Source organism: Mesoplodon densirostris, chromosome X (genome assembly GCF_025265405.1).
Source record: "Mesoplodon densirostris isolate mMesDen1 chromosome X, mMesDen1 primary haplotype, whole genome shotgun sequence".
Classification (NCBI taxonomy): domain Eukaryota; kingdom Metazoa; phylum Chordata; class Mammalia; order Artiodactyla; family Ziphiidae; genus Mesoplodon; species Mesoplodon densirostris.
Genome location: NC_082681.1, coordinates 19167515 through 19186344, shown reverse-complemented (window position 1 = coordinate 19186344; position 18830 = coordinate 19167515). Strand labels below are relative to the sequence as shown.

Here is an 18830-nt window from a genome sequence, read left to right as displayed (position 1 = left end):
AGAAGTTTGCTGCTTCTGAAATGTTTTGGCCTTAGCCACTGGCAGGATTGATCGACTGCAGTTAGCAAAGCGTCTTCTGTACAGCCTGTCCAAGCATCTGTTTCTGTACCTCTGCACAACTGTTGCTCAAATTCACTCTTCCTTTCGAATTATCATCTTTGAAGAGCAAGAGAAAAGTCCATCCAAACCACCCTAAGTATCCTAACAGCTTCCAAGCCCTTTACAGGAGGGTCCTTAACATTTCCCCTTACCCCCTGCCTGGGTTCAAACTTCAACTCCCAGGGTTCGCCCAAGTCCCTCCCCTTGCCCTGTCATCTAATGAATATGCAAATAACATATAATTGGCAGCCAATGGCGTGGGTTCTGGTCACATGGTGCCCATGGTAGGTGAGCGGACAGAAGTTGTGTGTCGGTGAACAGAGACAGCTCTCAGTGTGGGGCGAGCGCTTCAGTGAGCTTGGACCGATGCTTGGGCAATAGTCCCTGCGGCGGCAGCGGCGGCGGCGGCAGTAGTGGTGGCAGAAGAGAGGAAGGGGGAGGGCCCCGAGGGCTACACACGCTCACACTTTCAAGTTCCCTTGGAGGGAGAAGAGGTGGGGCTGCAGAAAGAGGAGGCCAGGAGCAGTTCCATCTGTCCCATCCCGTCTCCCCCTCTTACTCTTGCTCCCTGCACCCTGGCTCTGCGAGAGTTGAGGGTTCGGGTGGCAGTACGCGGCAGTGAGGGCAAGAGGGCCAGGAGAGTGGGGACCGGAGCCAGGGGTGCGGGGGAAGATGCCCATCCTGCTGTTCCTCATAGACACGTCCGCCTCTATGAACCAGCGCACTGACCTGGGCACCTCCTATTTGGACATTGCCAAAGGCGCTGTGGAGTTATTCTTGAAGGTAAAGGGAGGGGAGGGGAGAGATGGGGAGAGTTCCCTAGGGATGGGGTGGTGGTGGATTTAGGTGCTTCTGTAACGTTGGTATCGCCCCCTCCTCCCCCCTTCCCTTCGCGGCCCCCTCCGTCATCCCTCGTCCCGCAGCTGCGCGCCCGGGACCCGGCCAGCCGCGGAGACAGGTACATGCTGGTCACCTACGACGAACCCCCGTACTGCATCAAGGTAAAGGGGCCATCCAGGGGGTGGGCCGGGCGGGAAGCGGGAGCCGGTCTGCCTGAGCAGCTGAGCCCCCCTGCCCCCGCCCGAGGCGGTCCTGCGTCGCCCGGCGGGGCGGGCGGGGCGAGGTGGGGGCGAGGGCGGGGGTGAGTGGAGCCTCTGCGGCTTCCGAGGAGCCGCGGCGCTGGGGGTCGGGGAGGGGGCCGGGGGAAGGGCGGCCCCGGGGAGAAAGCGCAGGAGAGCCGGGCCGGTGGCGGCGAAGAGCGCAGCCGCCTCGGAAGATGGCGGACATTTTGCTTTTGTATGAGCCGGAGAGGGAGACCGAGGGCGCTGCTGAGATGGAAAGGAGGGAGGGGAGGGAGGAGAGGGGAAGGAGGGCCCGAGACCCGGAGGGAGGCTGCGGGCGGGCCCGCCCCTTCAGGGCGCACCGCGCGCGGTGGAGGCCGAGGGGCCGGACGGAGCCGGCGACTCCGCCCCGAGGTGCTGCGGGTTCGCGCGCGGGTTTTCCTGGAGCCCTGGCTCCGCCCCCGGCCCCTCCTTACCCACCTCCTCCCTTCCTTCGCCGCTTCTCCTCCCCCTCTTCCTCCCGCTCCCCTCCCCTTCCTGCTGAGAGCGTGGCAGAGCCGGCCGCCGGCCTTCAAAGATTGGACTACTGCTTTTGCGCTTCTGTGGTCTCTAACCCACCCCCCCCCCCAATGGAAAATCAGTCCGCGGAGCCAGCCTCCCAACCCCCAGGCCCGGAGAAACTCTTTTCACTTCTCCGGCATCGGTCCGGTTAAGCCCGGCTCTGTTACCTTAGCTACTGTTAGTGTTTCATTGGCGATTCCACCCAAGCCGCGACAGGGTGGGGCGGGGAGATGCAGAGTCTGAACCCGCGGGGACAGAGCTTTTTAGGGACCTGGCCTACCTATTGACATCATAAATTAGGTTTGTGTTCGTCACGTAGGGATTTGTCCATGGAAAAGAAAGGAAGGAAGGGGAGGACTCTGAGCGCGGTTACAATAGTCAAATGCGATGACTCGATCCACAGGGATCTGACCTACAGGAGAGAAGTAGGGAGCACTTCACCTCCCTACCCTTGTCCTAATGGTGAGGAGATAAAGAACTGCTTTGCCTGCAGTGGCCCGATAAAATAGAACTCAGACTATTAAAACAACCTGCATAAGAGTCCTGCTTGCATATTGAACATTTTTAAATACATCACCATAATCCTTGATGTCTTTCGCTAGATACCCTCTTTTTCTCAGAATTCTCTTAACAGGGTCGGGGAGGCACTGGATGTGTTGTAATCCGTTTTAGCCGAGTGAGGTGTTTGAAAGAATGGAACCTACCAAACTGAATAGTTGGCTATAGAGAGCGTTCCTTCAGAAATAAAACCAGAGAGGCTTTACTTTTGTGACTCGTAGCTTCGGTTAACAGTTTGATTAGTAGGTTCCCCTGAAAACCGGTCTGGTTTTGATGCTTTGTTTTCCGTTTTTGATTTATCTATTTAGAAACATGGAGCAAGTAGACATCTTTAAGAATGCCATAAGCTTTTTAAACATGTCAGTTTCCTACAAGGGTGTGACCATTTTTTCCACATAGAAAAGCAGATGTTTGTCCATCCTAAGTATGAAAGTCTACACCCTTTGAGTACTAATACAGATAAGAACCCACCGTTTGTAGTGTGGCCATTTGAAATCCTCCTTAATTTGAAGTAGTTAAAAGGATAAACTACACGGCAGTGTGCCTTTTTTTGTCTTGAAAGGAATAACTTATTTAACACTTTCCTGAATGCCAAGACTCATAGTTTAAACATGATTTTTGATCTATAAAACTTTTAGGGCAATATTTACAGAATCTTTGGAAAAGAAAAAGTCTGGCCCCCTTCTTAACAACCATCATTACAGCTTTTTACCTAGCATTGTAACCATAGTGTACATATTACTTTGAGTTCTGCCTTTTCCACCTATTTTGTCCTATGAATTATTCCCGGTTGCCACATAGTCTTCATACTTAAAATTTTTAGTGGCTATGTAACGTATCCATGGTATTTTAGAGGCTCCAGATAGTTCTGTGAACAGAGGGGAAAAGTTGAATTTTGTTTTTAGTGGAAATTTCATCTGTCAGCTCTTTTTATCTTGCCATCTTCTACACTACATTTTTTCCTAAAGTAAAAAACTTTCTTCCAGGTTGACTTTGCTCTTTCTCTTCTTATGCAGGGCAGGTATGGGAAGATACTTGGTATGATACTTTCAATTGCTAATCATGAGTTATCTTCTTTAGTCTTTAGGCGTCTCTAAAGTTATTCAGGTTTTTTTCATTTTAATCTTACATGATAACTACATGTGCTAGGGAATGGTTAATGATCTTAACGATGTTCTTGTCATTTTGCTGTCTATACCTGAATTTCTAATGACATGCCATATTTTGGTAGCATTTTCTTTCTGTGAGTCCCTTTCAGTCACTCCCTGATGCCCACCCCCATCCCTCCCCTCAGCATGTGGTAACTATTTGTTCTTTTGCTTTTAGGATCTAGCCATTTTGGAAGGTCTGAAATTTTAGAACATTTGGTGAATTTTTCTTAAAATTTAGTCTAATCTTTCACTTGCTAATAGCTGGGAGCCATAAATGTCTGTTTTCTGTCACACCGATTATCAAATAGGTCTTTATTTGACTGTCAGCAGGCATCTTAGTTGCTACTTAAAACTGCACTCTATGCTAGGAGCCTGAGGTCCTTTCAGCAAAGTGATGTTAGATAGGGTTTTATTTGTTAACTTGTCTTTCTGCAGAATAATGTGAAGTGTATTTTTGAATTTCTCTACAGTTGGAGGGCCATTGTTTATCTCTTGTCAAAGTAACTGCCTACTTATTTCTCAGGTCTTGGTTATATCCAACTCTAAACACTGCAAAAGCGATTTTTTTTTTCCTAGTAGAAGATTCAGTTCTGCTGGTGGTGTAACAGGCGTGAGTTGTGCATTTGGTTGGAAGGTTTTTTTCCTAATAGGCGTGGAACTATTCCCAGTATATCCACTTACAGGCTCTGACAATAAATCTTGTTGTGAAAAGTTACTGTGACTGGAATTCTTCACTAAAGTATACTGTTGAGCATGTGAATATAATATTTCACCCAGGACTTAGTAGCTTCTTACTGCATACCCCTTAGGACATGGCTATGTGCTCTTTTAAAATTAGTCATACCTGTTACTTGCAGTCAGCTGGGCATGGACGGAATTAAGTCTGATTTGGGGAACCATATAAAAAGCACATGAAATGCAAGTATTTTGTGCTACATCTGTTTCAAGTGTTGCTTTGTAGACAGGTTTTATACGTAGTGTCACAAATGTTAACACTACATTTATACAATGGTATCTTTAGTGTACACAGCTGGGATGAAGCCTTTTAATATTTTTAAATTTCCAGTGTATCCTTATAAGACTACTACATGGTTTTAAGAAGTGGGGTGGGTTTTATTTTTTTCTTTTTCTTTTTTTGGTATAATAGTTCTTAATAGTTTTGGCTGAGGTTCTGCTGTCTTGTATGTTTTGTTTTGCTATGAGTCATAATTTCCTTTTATTCAGTGAATAGCAGAGGTAAGCTTGTCGCTACTACTAACTCTGAGCAAATTGAGGGCACCAAGAAGAAAGTGAGCCGTGAGACTGGAGTAGATAATAAGTATTCAAAATGGTTTGATGTTTGAAGCTACTTTCTTAAAGTGATTTCTTTTTTATTGAAGGAAATGCTTTTTTTCTAAACATAAAACTGAGTCATTTTTCTAGAAATAGCTGAAACACATGTATAAATCATGTACAGACTTTTTTTTTAATAAATAGGGAGAGTTGTTTCAAAGAAATATCCCAAGTCTGTAATTTGAAACAGAGAGCATTTGAAAAAGTGCAATTTTCCCTTGAGCGTTGCTTTTTCACATCCTGTAGCCAGCCTTGCTTACTGGTATCTGTGTGCCTTCGTTAAAATGTATCAGCAAAAGGCAGTATTTTGGCTTACAGATCTAAGAAGTAAACCTATGTTCTTTAAATGATCTGTGTTCCAAGCATTTAGTGGTATTTTTAACTAAGGCTTAACTTTTTCATATGCCCATGAGTATATTTTATGGGGCTTATTTGGAAAAGGAGTGACTTTTAGGGGAGCCCTTCATTGTGGTTGGAAGCTAAGGAAGTGGTTGTGGGTGAAACAGTGGCAACGTGGCCGGTGAGAACAACCGGAGGCAATGGAAGGTGCATTGAAAACTCAAAATGCCACAAAAGTGGGGCATTGACTTTTATAATTAGTTGTTCCTCCCCTGATCTTGCTTCCTTTTCATCTTCCTCATTGGCCATTTGAAGCGTGTGATGACAGTTATTTTGAAATGAAAAAGGGGGAAAGAAATCATCAACAAAATGAAAAGGCAACCTGCTGAATGGGAGAAAATCTTGTCAAATTATATACCTGATAAGGTGTTAACATCCAAAATATGTAAAGAACTCATATAACTCAGTAGCAAAAAAACTAAACAATCTGATTAAAAAATGGGCAGAGAATGTGAATAGACATTTTTCAAGGAAGATATACAGATGGACAGCAGGTACATGAAAAGATGCTTAACATCACTAATCATCAGGGAAATGTAAATAAAACCACAATAATATCACCACAGGCCTGTTAGAATAGCTATTAACAAAAACACAGGTAACAAGTGTTGGAAAGGATATGGAGAAAAGGGAACCCTCCTCCACTGTTGGTGGGAATGTAAATTGGTGCAGCCACTATGGAAAACAGTATGGAGGTTCCTCAAAAAATTAAAGATAGAACTAACGTATGATCCAGCAACTCCACTTCTGGGTACTTATCTGAAGAAAATGAAAGCATTAACTTGAAAAGATATATGTACCCCCGTGTTCATTGCAGCTTATTTATAATAACCAATGTATGAAAACAACCTAAATATCCACTGATGTATGAATAAAGAAAATGTGATATATACATACAATGGAATATTATTCAGCCATAAAAAAGGAAGGAAATCTTGCTATTTGTGCCAACACGGATGGACCTTGAGGGCATTATGTCAAGGGAAATAAGTCAGACAGAGAAAGACAAATACCACGTGATCTCACTTAAATGTGGAATCTAAAACAAAACAAAACAAAAACAAAAACAAAACAAGCTCATAGATACAGAGAACAGATTGGTGGTTGCCAGAGGCAGGGGGTGGAGGGTGGGCAAAGTGGGTGAAGGGTGGCAAAAGGTACAAACTTCCAGGTATAAAATAAATAAGTCATGGGATGTAATGTACAGCATGGTGACCATAGTTAACACTGCTGTGTTGTATATTTGAAAGCTGCTAAGAGAGTAGATCTTAAAAGTTCTCATAAGAAAAAAGAAAAAATGTTGTAATTTTGTGTGACAGTGGATATTAACTAGCTTTTCTGTGGTGATCATTTTGCACTATATACAAATATCAAATCATTATGTTGAACACCTGAAACGAATACAATGTTATATATCAATTAAACATACATGCATACATACATAAAAAGTACATGCTTCCAGACTTCTATCCAACCTGTGAATTAAATATAATTTACTGGAAAGAATTTTAAAAATGAGGTACCCTGCCTGATAGCTCTTTTTCTTTATATAAGAGTCGAAGGAGGAATTAGAACTTTAGTGAAAGCTTATACAGAGAACCCTCCATCGGTCATGTGTATACTACTACGTTTATCTGCACTTTGTTTGTTGTTTTGTTTTGCAGCGAATAAAATATTTCTGTTAAAAAAAAAAGAAAGAAAAGGGGAGATTTTGGGGTAGAAGACTAGATGCCTGGTCAAGGGAGTTAGTGCTACTTTCACATTAAGTACCAGCCGGGAGATGACTAGGGAGTGCTGAGACAATTATGGAGTCCTGTCTGTTCTGTATCCTAAACCTGTCTGTATCCATTCATTCTTATTTGCTCCTCCCTTGTTTCAACTTTCATCTGGACCATTGTTTCAGCAGCCACTCAGTTGGTCTCCCTCCTTCTGGTCTTGCTTGCCACTGATTCTTCACCCTCATCGCCACTAGATTGCTGATTCTTAAAGTAAATTCAAAAGTCATTCCCCTATTAAAAATTCTTCAGGGACTCCCCATTATATTTCAGAATAAAATCCAAACTCCTTAAGCTGGTTTTGCCAACAGTGTCTCCCCACACTCTTCAGAGTCACTTCTCCAGACTCACTCTGCCTCTTGCTTCTGTGCCATTGCATATGTTGTTCCCTCTGCCTGGGACACACTGGTTGGCCTAACATGCCTCACCTCTTCATTCAACGTTCTCAAAAGTCATCCTGCCCCTCTGCCCACCCCTACTCCAAATAGTGTAACAACTTCCACTATGATCCCTTAACCCTCTGTCTAGAACTTAACCCAGAAAATGCTTCTTGCTTCTTCCTGTAATCCCTTCCTCCCCTGAAGGCAGCCATTGGTCTGACTTTTACCACCATTGTGGTGATATGACCAAAATGGTGTTTCTGGCAGATAAGTCTGACATTGGATTGCTACTATAGCAATCTAGCCTTTCATATACCATATGTTCATTCAGCACCCTCTGTGGACTGTACTATACTATACTTGGGGCCGAAGGTGACACCAAGAAAGACTTGGCCCAAGGGGAAATAGGAATAGTAAAAGATACGGTCCTAGTCCTTGCAAGAGTCTTGAGAATAGTCATTGGAAAAAGGTGACTGGAGAATGTGGATTAAGATACGGGAGATGTCAAGAACGGTGGACTCTTAACCAACAGATTGCAGGTGAGGGAGGGAGAATTGACAGGACCCAGTGATGATTCAGTTTATCCAGTCAAGATTGCAACTAGTTAAGACTGGATCGCAAAAGGGCTTCGAAGCCTACGAGCTAGAGTTTGTACATTTCTCCTGGAATGAAGAGCTATGAGGTGGATTTGAAGACAAATAGGGTAAGGCTTGTTGTCTGTGTGCTTGCATGGTTATTATGCAGAAGCGTACGTTGAGGTGGGCTGGGGAGATGAGAAAATGAGAGGTGGGGGAGATCTAAAATATGTAGTTGAAATTGCCTAGTTTTGCATTAGTGCTGGCCACTTGAGAGCTTTTGACTTTGAGGTTAGGATGGGGGTAGGAAGGGTGGCAGAAGGGCAGGGCACACATAAGGAAACAGCAAATATTGTCCTTTTCAGTTTGCCTTTGCTTCAGAAATATAACTAGAACTGTTCAGAAGACAGGGTTCTCAGTTTCACGGAGTGTTCCAAAATGGCAGCTGTTCCACATCTCAGGGAGAAATGTGCTTTCCAGAGAAGGGCAGGATTGAAGGACCCTCTGAATGTGGGGAGGAGGGGACAGGGATGAAGAAGGGAAGCAACTAGCTTAATTTAAGTACTTAAATGAAAAACTCTTTGTAAACATGGCTGTCAGATCCCTTTTACCAAGAGTGTAGATGAGAGATCCAGGCAGTCTCTTTGTGTGCCTATTGGAAGGTTGGAACATGCTATCTCCTGGATACAGTGTTCTAAATGGTGATTAGGTTCCCAGACCTTCCTCCCCAGGAAAGCCTATTTAACCCTTAATGCCACTTAGCCATAGAACTATTGTGTTTGCTATTGTTTCTACTGGGAAATGGAGTTGGGTTTCCATGTGTTTTGTTAAAAACACATCCTTTCCCCCCCCTTCTTCCTCACAACTCCAGGTGGACTAGTAGTCCCAGAGAGGGGTGGGGACACTATAAGAGTTCCATCAAAGAGGGTGAAGGGGGGCTTCCCTGGTGGCGCAGTGGTTGAGAGTCCGCCTGCCGATGCAGGGGACGCGGGTTTGTGCCCCGGTCCGGGAAGATCCCACATGCCGCGGAGCGGCTGGACCCGTGAGCCATGGCTACTGAGCCTGCGCATCCGGAGCCTGTGCTCCGCAATGGGAGAGGCCACAGCAGTGAGAGGCCCGTGTACCGCAAAAAAAAAAAAAAAAAAAAAGAGGGTGAAGGGCTGAGGTGTCCGTGAGGGTAGGCATGGCTCTTCAAAATATACCAGTCATTCATGTCAGACTGGCTGTATTTGCGCCGTTCAGTACAGCATCCACTAGCCACGTGTGGTTATTGAGCCCTTGAATAGGTGGCTAGTTTGAATCAAGATGTGCTGTAAGTGTAAACTGAACATGGGATTTTGAAGATTTAGTACCAAAAGTATATAAAATATCTCATTAACAATTTTTATATTGACTACAAGTTTAGACAATACTTTTGATATATTAGATTAAATTAAATATATTATTAATCTCACTTGTTTCTATTTTTTTAATGTGGCTACATGAATATATAAAATTACATATGTGGCTTTCACTATGTTTCTATTGGACAACAGTGTTGGTCTCTATTTTTTCTTAACATACTTATGATGTTCATGTCCTAGAAATTGTTTCTGAAGGGGGATCCTCCCTCTCAAAGTTCTGATCTAAGTGAGCACCTCTATAATGGAGTCATTTGTGCATGAAAGGTTATCATACAGTTCAGAGTTGATGGGTTGATAACCCTTGGCCCTGGGGTAAAAATATGAAAGCATCCCATTCTTGTTTGTATTGAAACCCAGTTTGGTTGCTTAGACTTTTGGATACACTTGGTGATCCAACTGGTTGGGTTAGAAGTTTTTTTCCTGGGCTAAGTAGAAAAGAATATATATGTGAACTCCTAATGTAACTACGGTAATTCAGACTTCTGTTTGTAATATGTGGTCACCAGTGGCACAAAATGTTCCATGCTTTTAGTGCTATTAGAAATATGTAACATATCCCTTATTAGATTTACATAGCTACTTGGCCCAAGAATTCCCAGGAATAGTATTCATCAAGAGAAGGAGGATAAAGGATAAATTCTTTAGCTTGGCATAGTGTAAAACGTAAGAAACAAAGAGGGGTTTGTATCACTGCTCTTGTTGAAGGGTTTCTTGAGGTTCCCTAGCAAGGCCCTTGTCTTATATCATGGGAAGTCATCAGTAGCATTAAAAGAAGGGGGGAGGTCCAAGTGGGGCCATGGGCGGGCTCCCATGATCATTACTTTCTCTAAGCTCAGTCCTCCTAAGGGGGATTACAGGAGTTACAATGTTATTTTTTGTTACTGTAATGGCTCCCATTTAAGGAATAAATACCAATGTCTAATTCTGAGCCTGGGTGAGAGTACAGATATGTTGATGAATAGCATGTATATGATGTGGAACCATTTTGTAGCCCTAGTTTTAGATCCTCCTAAAACCTATCTTATAGTCAAAGGTGTTATCTGGCTTTTACAGATAGGATTCGACTTATATCTACTTCCTTATAATAATGAACAATAATATAATAGCTTTCTAATAATAGCATCTGACATTTATTGAATAATGCTTATGTACAGGGCAATGCGCCAATGAATGTACAGTGCTTATTTCATTTATCTTCCCAACCAGCCTAAATCACAGGTACTATTATTATTATTATTATTATTATTATTTTTATTATTTTTTTTTTTTGCGGTATGCGGGCCTCTCACTGTTGTGGCCTCCCCCGCTGCGGAGCACAGGCTCCGGACGCGCAGGCTCCGGACGCGCAGGCTCAGCGGCCATGGCTCACGGGCCCAGCCGCTCCGCGGCATATGGGATCCTCCCAGACCGGGGCACGAACCCGTATCCCCTGCATCGGCAGGCGGACTCTCAACCACTTGCGCCACCAGGGAGGCCCACAGGTACTATTATTATCCCCACTTAACAGATAAAGAAACTGGGGGCCAGAGAGGTTAAGTAACACAACTGAATAGTAACCCAGGTCTGTCTCTATTACAGTCTTAAGTAATGAGCCACTTCACTTTCCCTATCAATTATGGTAGAATATTCCTTTTAATAACTTCTCAGTGGTATTTTCTCATTATGGTATATGTCCTGGAATCATGTTTTTTAGACAGAATTGTCATGCTTTTATTTATAGTTGCTTTTGATATAACAGTGTTTGATACTAGAGCAAGCACTCGATGAATGAAAATGACTACTGCTAGTGTTACCATTTTTATTATTTCTCTGATTCTTTGTAGGTGAATATCATGGTGCATTTTTTGTGAACCACTGTCGTCTTTGATATCACAGTTATGCCCCTACTCAGGGAAAGAGATGGAGTTGTTGGGACTCTCAGTTGATGGAACTTGAGATAGTTGGGGAGTAGAGGTTGAGCACTGGGGCCTAGGCCGAGTAGGCCCTGTGGGAAGAACGGTAGGCTTGAAAAAGCAACAGGGTGGTTTTTGCCAATCTAATGGCCTCCAGAAACTGATATATCATGTTCACCCTGTCACTCTCCTGATAAATGTTTCTCTTATAGGGAAAAGAAGGGCAGTCAATGTACTCCACAGTAGCCATTTAGTTTCCTTTAATCCACAACCTGTGGGAGAGGCAGAAGCCAGTTTGTAAAAGGCCTGAGTATGCCATACTGCCTTCGCCGAGTTTTATCTCTCAGTCTGTGCCTGATCTAATGTTCCTCTCCTCATTTCAGCCAGATCTCCCATTCTCCTCAAGCCACACCCCTGCCATAGGCAGATAGCTTTTTCCTCCCTTCCTGCTTAGTTAGGTTGGTAAGAGATGAATTTCAGAGGATTGGTGGTGCTGCCAACTTAGCCACTGGGGTCTTAACGGGAGAAAAGTTACACAAAGGCTTTTGTGCCAGATGTTCGCAGAAAAAATAGAATTCTGTATCTTAAACCATATGTGCATGATTATCTTAATATATATGTGCCTGTATCTTCAACCATATGCACCTGCTCTTTCGTTAGTTATATCCTGCCCTGTTAAGTCGAATAGTTCACTAAACTTAGTGCTAAGAGCCAAACTCTGGACTTGAATGTTATTGAACAAGAGGCTCAAAACATTTGTTTGTGTGAGTAGGGAGTAGTGCTACTGAGGAAAGTAAATATAGCTTATTAAGGTCTTAGGATTTACTATATAGCTACTTGGGCTAATTTACTAATTTTATTCTTTTTGTCCTTGCCTATATTTGAAACTGTGAATGCTTCTTCCTTCCAGAAACTTATCACCTCCTCCATTCTGTTTCTCCACCTCTCTCTCTGATAATTCTTTCCCTATCTGCCAAATTCTTTCCCTTGCTGAATGCATCCTACGTCATTCATGATATCAAATATTCCTTCTACTCCCCAACTTCAGCTTCTCACCCAGGCATTGCTAGCTGACGACGGGACATCTCCACTTGCCTGTCTATCCTGCCATCAGCTCATAGTTAGCATGTCAAACAGACCTCCTTATGGCTCTAAAACTATCCCCTCTTCTATATTCCCCATCTTTTAGTCACTCAGGATTGCACGGTGGACATTATTCAGCTTTGATCCTGTCCTTCCATCTTCTTCTGTGGCCTATCCCTTTGCAATGTCCCTTGCATATGTTCCTTCAACTCAATTTCTGCTGCCAACACTTAAGTCCAGGTCCTCACTTCTATGCTTTGGCCACTATAACAACTTCTTATGTAGTCTTCCAAGTGCTTCCCAAATTCCTACTCCCTACCCATACCAACTGCTAACTTTCTAAAAAAGGTGGTTTCATCATATCACTCCCCCCGCTCATAAGCCTTCAGAGACTCCCCAGTGCCTATGGAATCAAGTCAAAATTGCTCAGTCTGCCATTCTGAGCTCTCTAGGACCTGCTCCATGTATCTGTATAAACGTATTTCCCATCATTTCCCCACAGGAGCCCTGCCCTTCAGCCAGACCTCTCTCTTCCATACCTTGAGTTTGTCTCCCCACTCCTGATGCCAACTCTTAGACCATCAGTTAACCAAAGGGAGAAGAGAGAGAGAGCCAGAGGGACCAGAGGCCTGGGGGAGGAGAGAAAATGAACGGAAAGCATGCCAGCAAGGTTGTGACTTGAGGGGGAGGATGTGACAGAAGGTGCTTTAAATGCTGTTATAATGATGAGAAGTTGCAGGAGGAAGGGGGAGAGAGCTGGACTCTGACCTTTAGCGGTTGATTAGCCTGAACCAGACCAAGATGTTTTGATTTAAATTGGCCTCAAGATGCCAGGAAGCCCTGCCGTTTATTTAACCAGTTCCTCTCTGCCTTTGTCTCTGTGGAAGGGAGCCCACGCAGCTAGACAGTGGATAATGGGATTCCAGGGGAAATATCTAGTCTTTAATACAGCCATGACATTGGAAAGTTGGGGGTCCCTCCTGCTGTATGTCTTGAAGGAGAACGTGCAAGATGTTTGGAGCAAAGCGCTCCTTCTTAAAAGTTTACGTGTGTATAGACATTGTAAATTCCATTTCATAGTGAAGTTTTTGAGCTATATGTTAGAAGTCTATTTAAAGTCTTCGTAGGTACTTTCATAAAAATTAGATTTGAAAAACTGGTCATAGGGTAGCCTGTCTGGTAGCTACTGATTAGACACATGACCCTGGGCAAGTCATGTAACCTTTTACGGTGTCAGTTTTCTTATCTGTAAAATGAAGGGATTAGACTAGATTATTTCCACTATTCCTTCTGAAAAACGTCAGGAGAGAATTGTATAACTGAAAGGCAGGAAGTGGAATAATTCTGGCTGGGATGTCAGGGGGACTTCAGAATTGCTTTAATTTTTTTTTTTTTTTTTGGCTGCGCCGCATGCCTTGAGGAATCTTAGTTCCCCGACCAGGGATCGAACCTGCGCCCCTTGAAGTGGAAGCGCGGAGTCTTAACCATTGGACCTGCAGGGAAGTCCCAAAATTGCTTTAAATTTTAGAAAACAGTTTCTATAAGTGGTTAAAGTGCTGTATCACGTACCTACTGGTTAAATTGGTCACTCCATCTTATAGGTAAATGTCACTTCATCTTATTGGAGTCATTTCTGTTTGCTGCCAACAGTTTAATGTTCAGGACAGATTCCTAGAAATGGTTACCTCTGAATAGTGGAACTGACAATTTGGTGAAGAGATAGACTAACTTTGTATTTCTGTTGGGATTTTTAACAATGAATGTGCGTTACTTTTATAATGTAAAAAAAAGCTCATAAAATTTTTTTGAGAGAATTTTTTAAAAAGAATTAGTCTGGTGGAAAGAGATGCCATAAGATCTTTAGAAAGTAAGGAATGGCCATTGTGCTCTCTCCTCTCTTCAACTCTTTCTGTAATGTTTGGGTGGCTTAGTCTCACTCCTGTCCTTGTGTATTTTCCAAGACCACTTTTGTTGATTTTTATCTTGTGTATGTGTTCATAAAAATATCTCCTATCAGAACCCCAAACCTAAGCAATTGAACATGTGCTCAGCACGATAACGTTTTTTTGTTTGTTTGTTTGATTTTTGTTTTTGTTTTTGTTTTTTCTAATAATGAGTATTGGTCAATAGCTGCAGTTGAAATGGACTGGGAGTGAAAGAGGAAACTTAACATTTATATCTGACCGAGTTTGGTAAATTCTTTGCAACTCTATGACATTTTTCTTTCAGTAACAGTTCAGTTGCCTCTTGGACAGAGGAGAAAATTTGGTTTCTACATGTTAGCATCCTCTGGTGAAGATCAAATTTCTTTGGATCTTACACTTTCACATGAACTCTGAGAGGTGTGCTACTTCATAATTTTATCTTAATTCCCTTGGGTAAGAATTGAAAAGTCATAAATGAAGTTTGTAGATATTTTAGACTAATCCTTATGATTGTTCATCCACTAAAAAAAAAAAAAAAAAAACCCTCATCCTAGGTATCTTAGAGACCAGTAACACAAAATGGTGAACTTTGTGAGAGTGGAATCAAACTGAATCATGTCTTTGCCCGGTTTACTTTAAAAAATGTGGTTATGAGAGTCTTTAACCATCTGCTGAAAAAACAATTCAGCAGGCCACAGACTGTCAAATAAGTTTCTGCAATATATTAGGGGGTCAATTTCTAAGAATTTATTTAAAAAGTAGAAGACTCAAGTAAGCTAGATTTCTTTTTTTGTGATCTTGGCTGGTAGTATTTCTTGAAGCTTGTGGATGAAAATTGGTGGACTGAACCACAGAATGGTAACATTCAGAGTTCTCTGGGAGAGAACTGATGTAATCAAATAAAATGGGCTTCGAGTCTCTTAGCAAGTTCAGGACACTAAGAAGTGCCCCTGGAGAAGTAAATTTGACAAAAGGAATCCAAGAGAACCGGGTATTCTGTTGTTGTTTTTTTAACATCTTTATTGGAGTATAATTGCTTTACAATGGTGTGTTAGTTGCTGCTATATAACAAAGTGAATCAGCCATACATATACATATATCCCCCTATCTCCTCCCTCTTGCGTCTCCCTCCCACCCTCCCTATCCCACCCCTCTAGGTGGTCACAAAGCACCGAGCTGATCTCTCTGTGCTATGCGGCTGCTTCCCATTAGCTATCTATTTGACATTTGGTAGTGTATGTATGTCAATGCCATTCTCTCACTTCATCCCAGCTTACCCTTCCCCTTCCCCGTGTCCTCAAGTCCATTCTCTACGTCTGCGTCTTTATTCCTGTCCTGAGAACTGGATAGTCTTAAAACAAGTAATTTTACAAGAGAAAGCTGTATTAGTACATATAAAATACAGAATAATAGAATGTCTCCTTTGAACCTAGAACTGTATCAGTACCTTGAGTCAAGTGAGAAAACCACACACAAAAAAGTGAAATCAGACCAAATTGCTAGAGTATTAAGGGAAAAATATTGCATCATATAGGGTCAGAAAATATAGTGCAAGAAGAGTTTTCAAAGTTGATACAAGAAGCGAGACAATCCTATTCTTTCAATGATATAGCATCTTCCTAATGTGTATTTCACAGTTTTAACAACCTCCTATATAGGTGCTCTAGCTGTAAACACAATTTAAAAAGACATTTTATATGGAGACACACACAAAAAATAAAATAAAATAAAATACTGAAAAACAAGACATTTGAACATATTAAAGTGATTTCAGCTGTTACAGTTTACCTAAGAGGGCAAGTAAACCTCATCTTATATGTATCAGAATTGGAGTCCATTTTAGTTGTGAGAAGAAAATTCTCGAAGTTGAAAACTTTTAACTCGCACAAGTATTCCATATAAAGCTAAGGGCAAAGACCAAGGCAAAAGTCATTTGTCTTCTCAGGAGACAGAGTTGATTGGAAAAGCAGGGCTTCTTATTTTTCATGTCATCCTGTCCCACTGGTCACTTTACCAACACAAGAACAGTTTGTGATGACAAAGATGATAGAATGTTAAATTGGAGAAGAAAGTTAAGTTAGTTGAAAAATGCCATTGAAGTTGATTTATTCAAATTGTCTGGGTTGTTGCAGAGCAAGTTTCTCCCCAACTTCTGGAGAGCAGATGGAAAAAGGAAAATAGTTTATCTTTCAACAAGAGAAATGATGGCCCTGCTAAATTTAGACTCTTTGGCTTTAACTTGCAACATCTGGGAAAATACTTAAATTCGTTAATCATCTTGTTTGTAACCACCTAGAAGAAGAGCCCAAGGTTCGGGATAGCCCTCTATATGAATTTATGAAGGGCAAATATTACCAGGGTGATTTCATTTCCTTTAATAGAAGTTAAAAAGTCTTGTCAGGGAGAGGGAAACAACATGTATTTTCTCTCTGGAATCCAGCGAGGCTTTTTTTTTTTTTTTTTTTTTGCGGTTCGCGGGCCTCTCACTGTTGTGGCCTCTCCCATTGCGGAGCACAGGCTCCGGACGCGCAGGCTCAGCGGCCATGGCTCACGGGCCCAGCTGCTCCGCGGCATGTGGGATCTTCCCAGACAGGGGCACGAACCCCTGTCCCCTGCATCGGCAGGCGGATTCTCAACCACTGCGCCACCAGGGAAGCCCAGCGAGGCTTTTTATTCATTGTGAAGGGCTTGCTAACGAGCTAGGAAGCCTTGGATTGAATTGAACTGCTCTTCAGGGTAGGGTCCAAAGAGGCTTTCGGGTGCATGTGCCCAAAATGGGTTAGTGCAGTGGCTCAGCACCCAGTCAGAGGGACAGAGCAAGTGATGCCCTTCCCGTGAGAGGTCCTCTCGCTGCATGTGACAGTCTGTAATAGAGAAGGATTATTTTTGCTGTTTGAAAAGATTCACTGCCATTGTCTTTCAGGAGCTGTCACCCTAGAGAATTTTAACTATTCAACTGGTTTTCTTTATTTATACATATTCCATTTATCTGGTCTTTTAAGGGGCGCTTCTTCTGTGGAAAGCTAGATGCAGCTGCCCTAAAAAATGTTTTTCGGTTACCTTGGATGGAGAAGTTAATACCGTGTTCGTTAAATCTGCACTATATACTGAGTCTAACACGATCATTTATATTTTGGAAAAGGATTGCAAGTGACCTTCAGAGATAGAGCAGGCGTTTACAGAAAGGGCTCTAACACCACTGCCACATCCTCTTCAAGGGCAGTTGATCTGTTTTTATCTCTTTTACTTGTTTATACTTCCTGGCAAGATTTCCTTGGAGGAAAGGGTTCTTCATTTTAAAAAATTAAAATAAAATAAAAATCAATGAATCAGAGAAATGGTCCTGCCGAAATGGAATGAAGTTCAGGAAGGACAAGTGTTGGGATGCTGAGGTTTGGGGGGCCATTTAATAACACCCCTACCTTTCCCTCCTCCATTGAAACCAGTGGAGAAATAAGACACAGGAACCAGCCAGAATTCTAAATAGCAGCGTTATTCCTGAGAAAAGCTAGACTGGAGGGTATAACTTAGATGTGTGTTCATAAAAAGCTTCCAAATAGTTCACATGTTGACAGACCTCCACTATAGTTCTGTCATAGGGGCAAAACCTACCCTTTAAGCACCATATGGCAGAGAACATACCAGATAAGGACATGGAAATAGGGGTGCAGAGGGTAGTAGAAAATATTTCTTTTAGGCTTTGCCCTTCTGAGGAAAGGAGTACAGACTCTCTCCTTTTTGTGGTGATATGAGTAGGGAATAAAAGGCTAGTGGGCTAGTCCGTAGAGCTGTGGGGAGAACCCAAGTCATTGACAGACTGAAAGGCCCATACTCTTCCTGCTGATATTCAAAGATGTCTTTAGTCGGCTATACAAATTTAAACCAGACCTGAATTAGCATATTTATTAAGATATGAGGCATTTTCTTTCTGTAAGTCAGATTTATATAAAGGATGGATACAAGGTATGGAATGATAGGATATGAAAACTGGAAGGGACCTTAGAGTTGGTTTTCGGTTTTTTCATTGCTTAGGTGAGGAAACAGCCACAGTAACGGGAAACGACTTACTCTGGACCACTCGTTTTGCTAGTTAGTTACAGCCAGGATTAGACCAGGGTCTTCCAAGTCCTAATTCACTGCTCCCCACACCCAACTGGTCTGTGTTCTGACATCAGGGAAAGTAGACTTAAATTAATGAAATTTGGAAATTCCATTCAACTTATGAACCTTTAAGCTAGTATAACAAGACATGTCTATGAGGTGAATATGTAGAATAGGTAGAAGAACCTCTAGTATAGTGGTTTACATTGGTGGTTCTAAAGTTAGGCTACCTGGGTTCAAATCCTGGCTGTGTCATTTATTAGTTGTTTTGACCTGGACAAGTTGTTTATCCTCTCTGAGCCTCAGTGTGCTAATCTATAAAATGGACGTAATAATAGCACCTACTTCATGGGGTGGTTATGAGATGAGAAGGATAGATATAAAATGCTCTGCTTAGCATAAGTGAGTTCCTGACACATAGGCACTGATTAATATTACCTATGATTATTATTTATCATCATCATCATCATTATTCTCATTTTACTTCTGGGAGGCTTTAAAAACTTGACCTGTGAAGACAGTAAACTCATAGTTT

General features: G+C 42.4%; 1 protein-coding gene across 9 annotated transcripts in view; it reads left to right on the top strand.

The window, feature by feature from the left end:
* Window positions 1-419: 419 nt before the first annotated feature.
* The window catches only part of INTS6L (integrator complex subunit 6 like), a 51717-nt gene continuing 33306 nt past the window's right edge, over window positions 420-18830 (top strand). For 7 of the 9 annotated variants that reach the window (XM_060087133.1, XM_060087132.1, XM_060087129.1 and 4 more), the window contains exons 1-2: window positions 420-882; window positions 1023-1100. In XM_060087133.1, the coding sequence (XP_059943116.1) occupies window positions 772-882; window positions 1023-1100 (189 nt within the window). In that variant the 5' untranslated portion in view covers window positions 420-771. Of the gene's footprint in view, window positions 883-1022; window positions 1101-14527; window positions 14612-18830 lie in introns of those variants that run through there. The other 2 variants (XM_060087126.1, XM_060087130.1) reach the window with 2 other exon arrangements.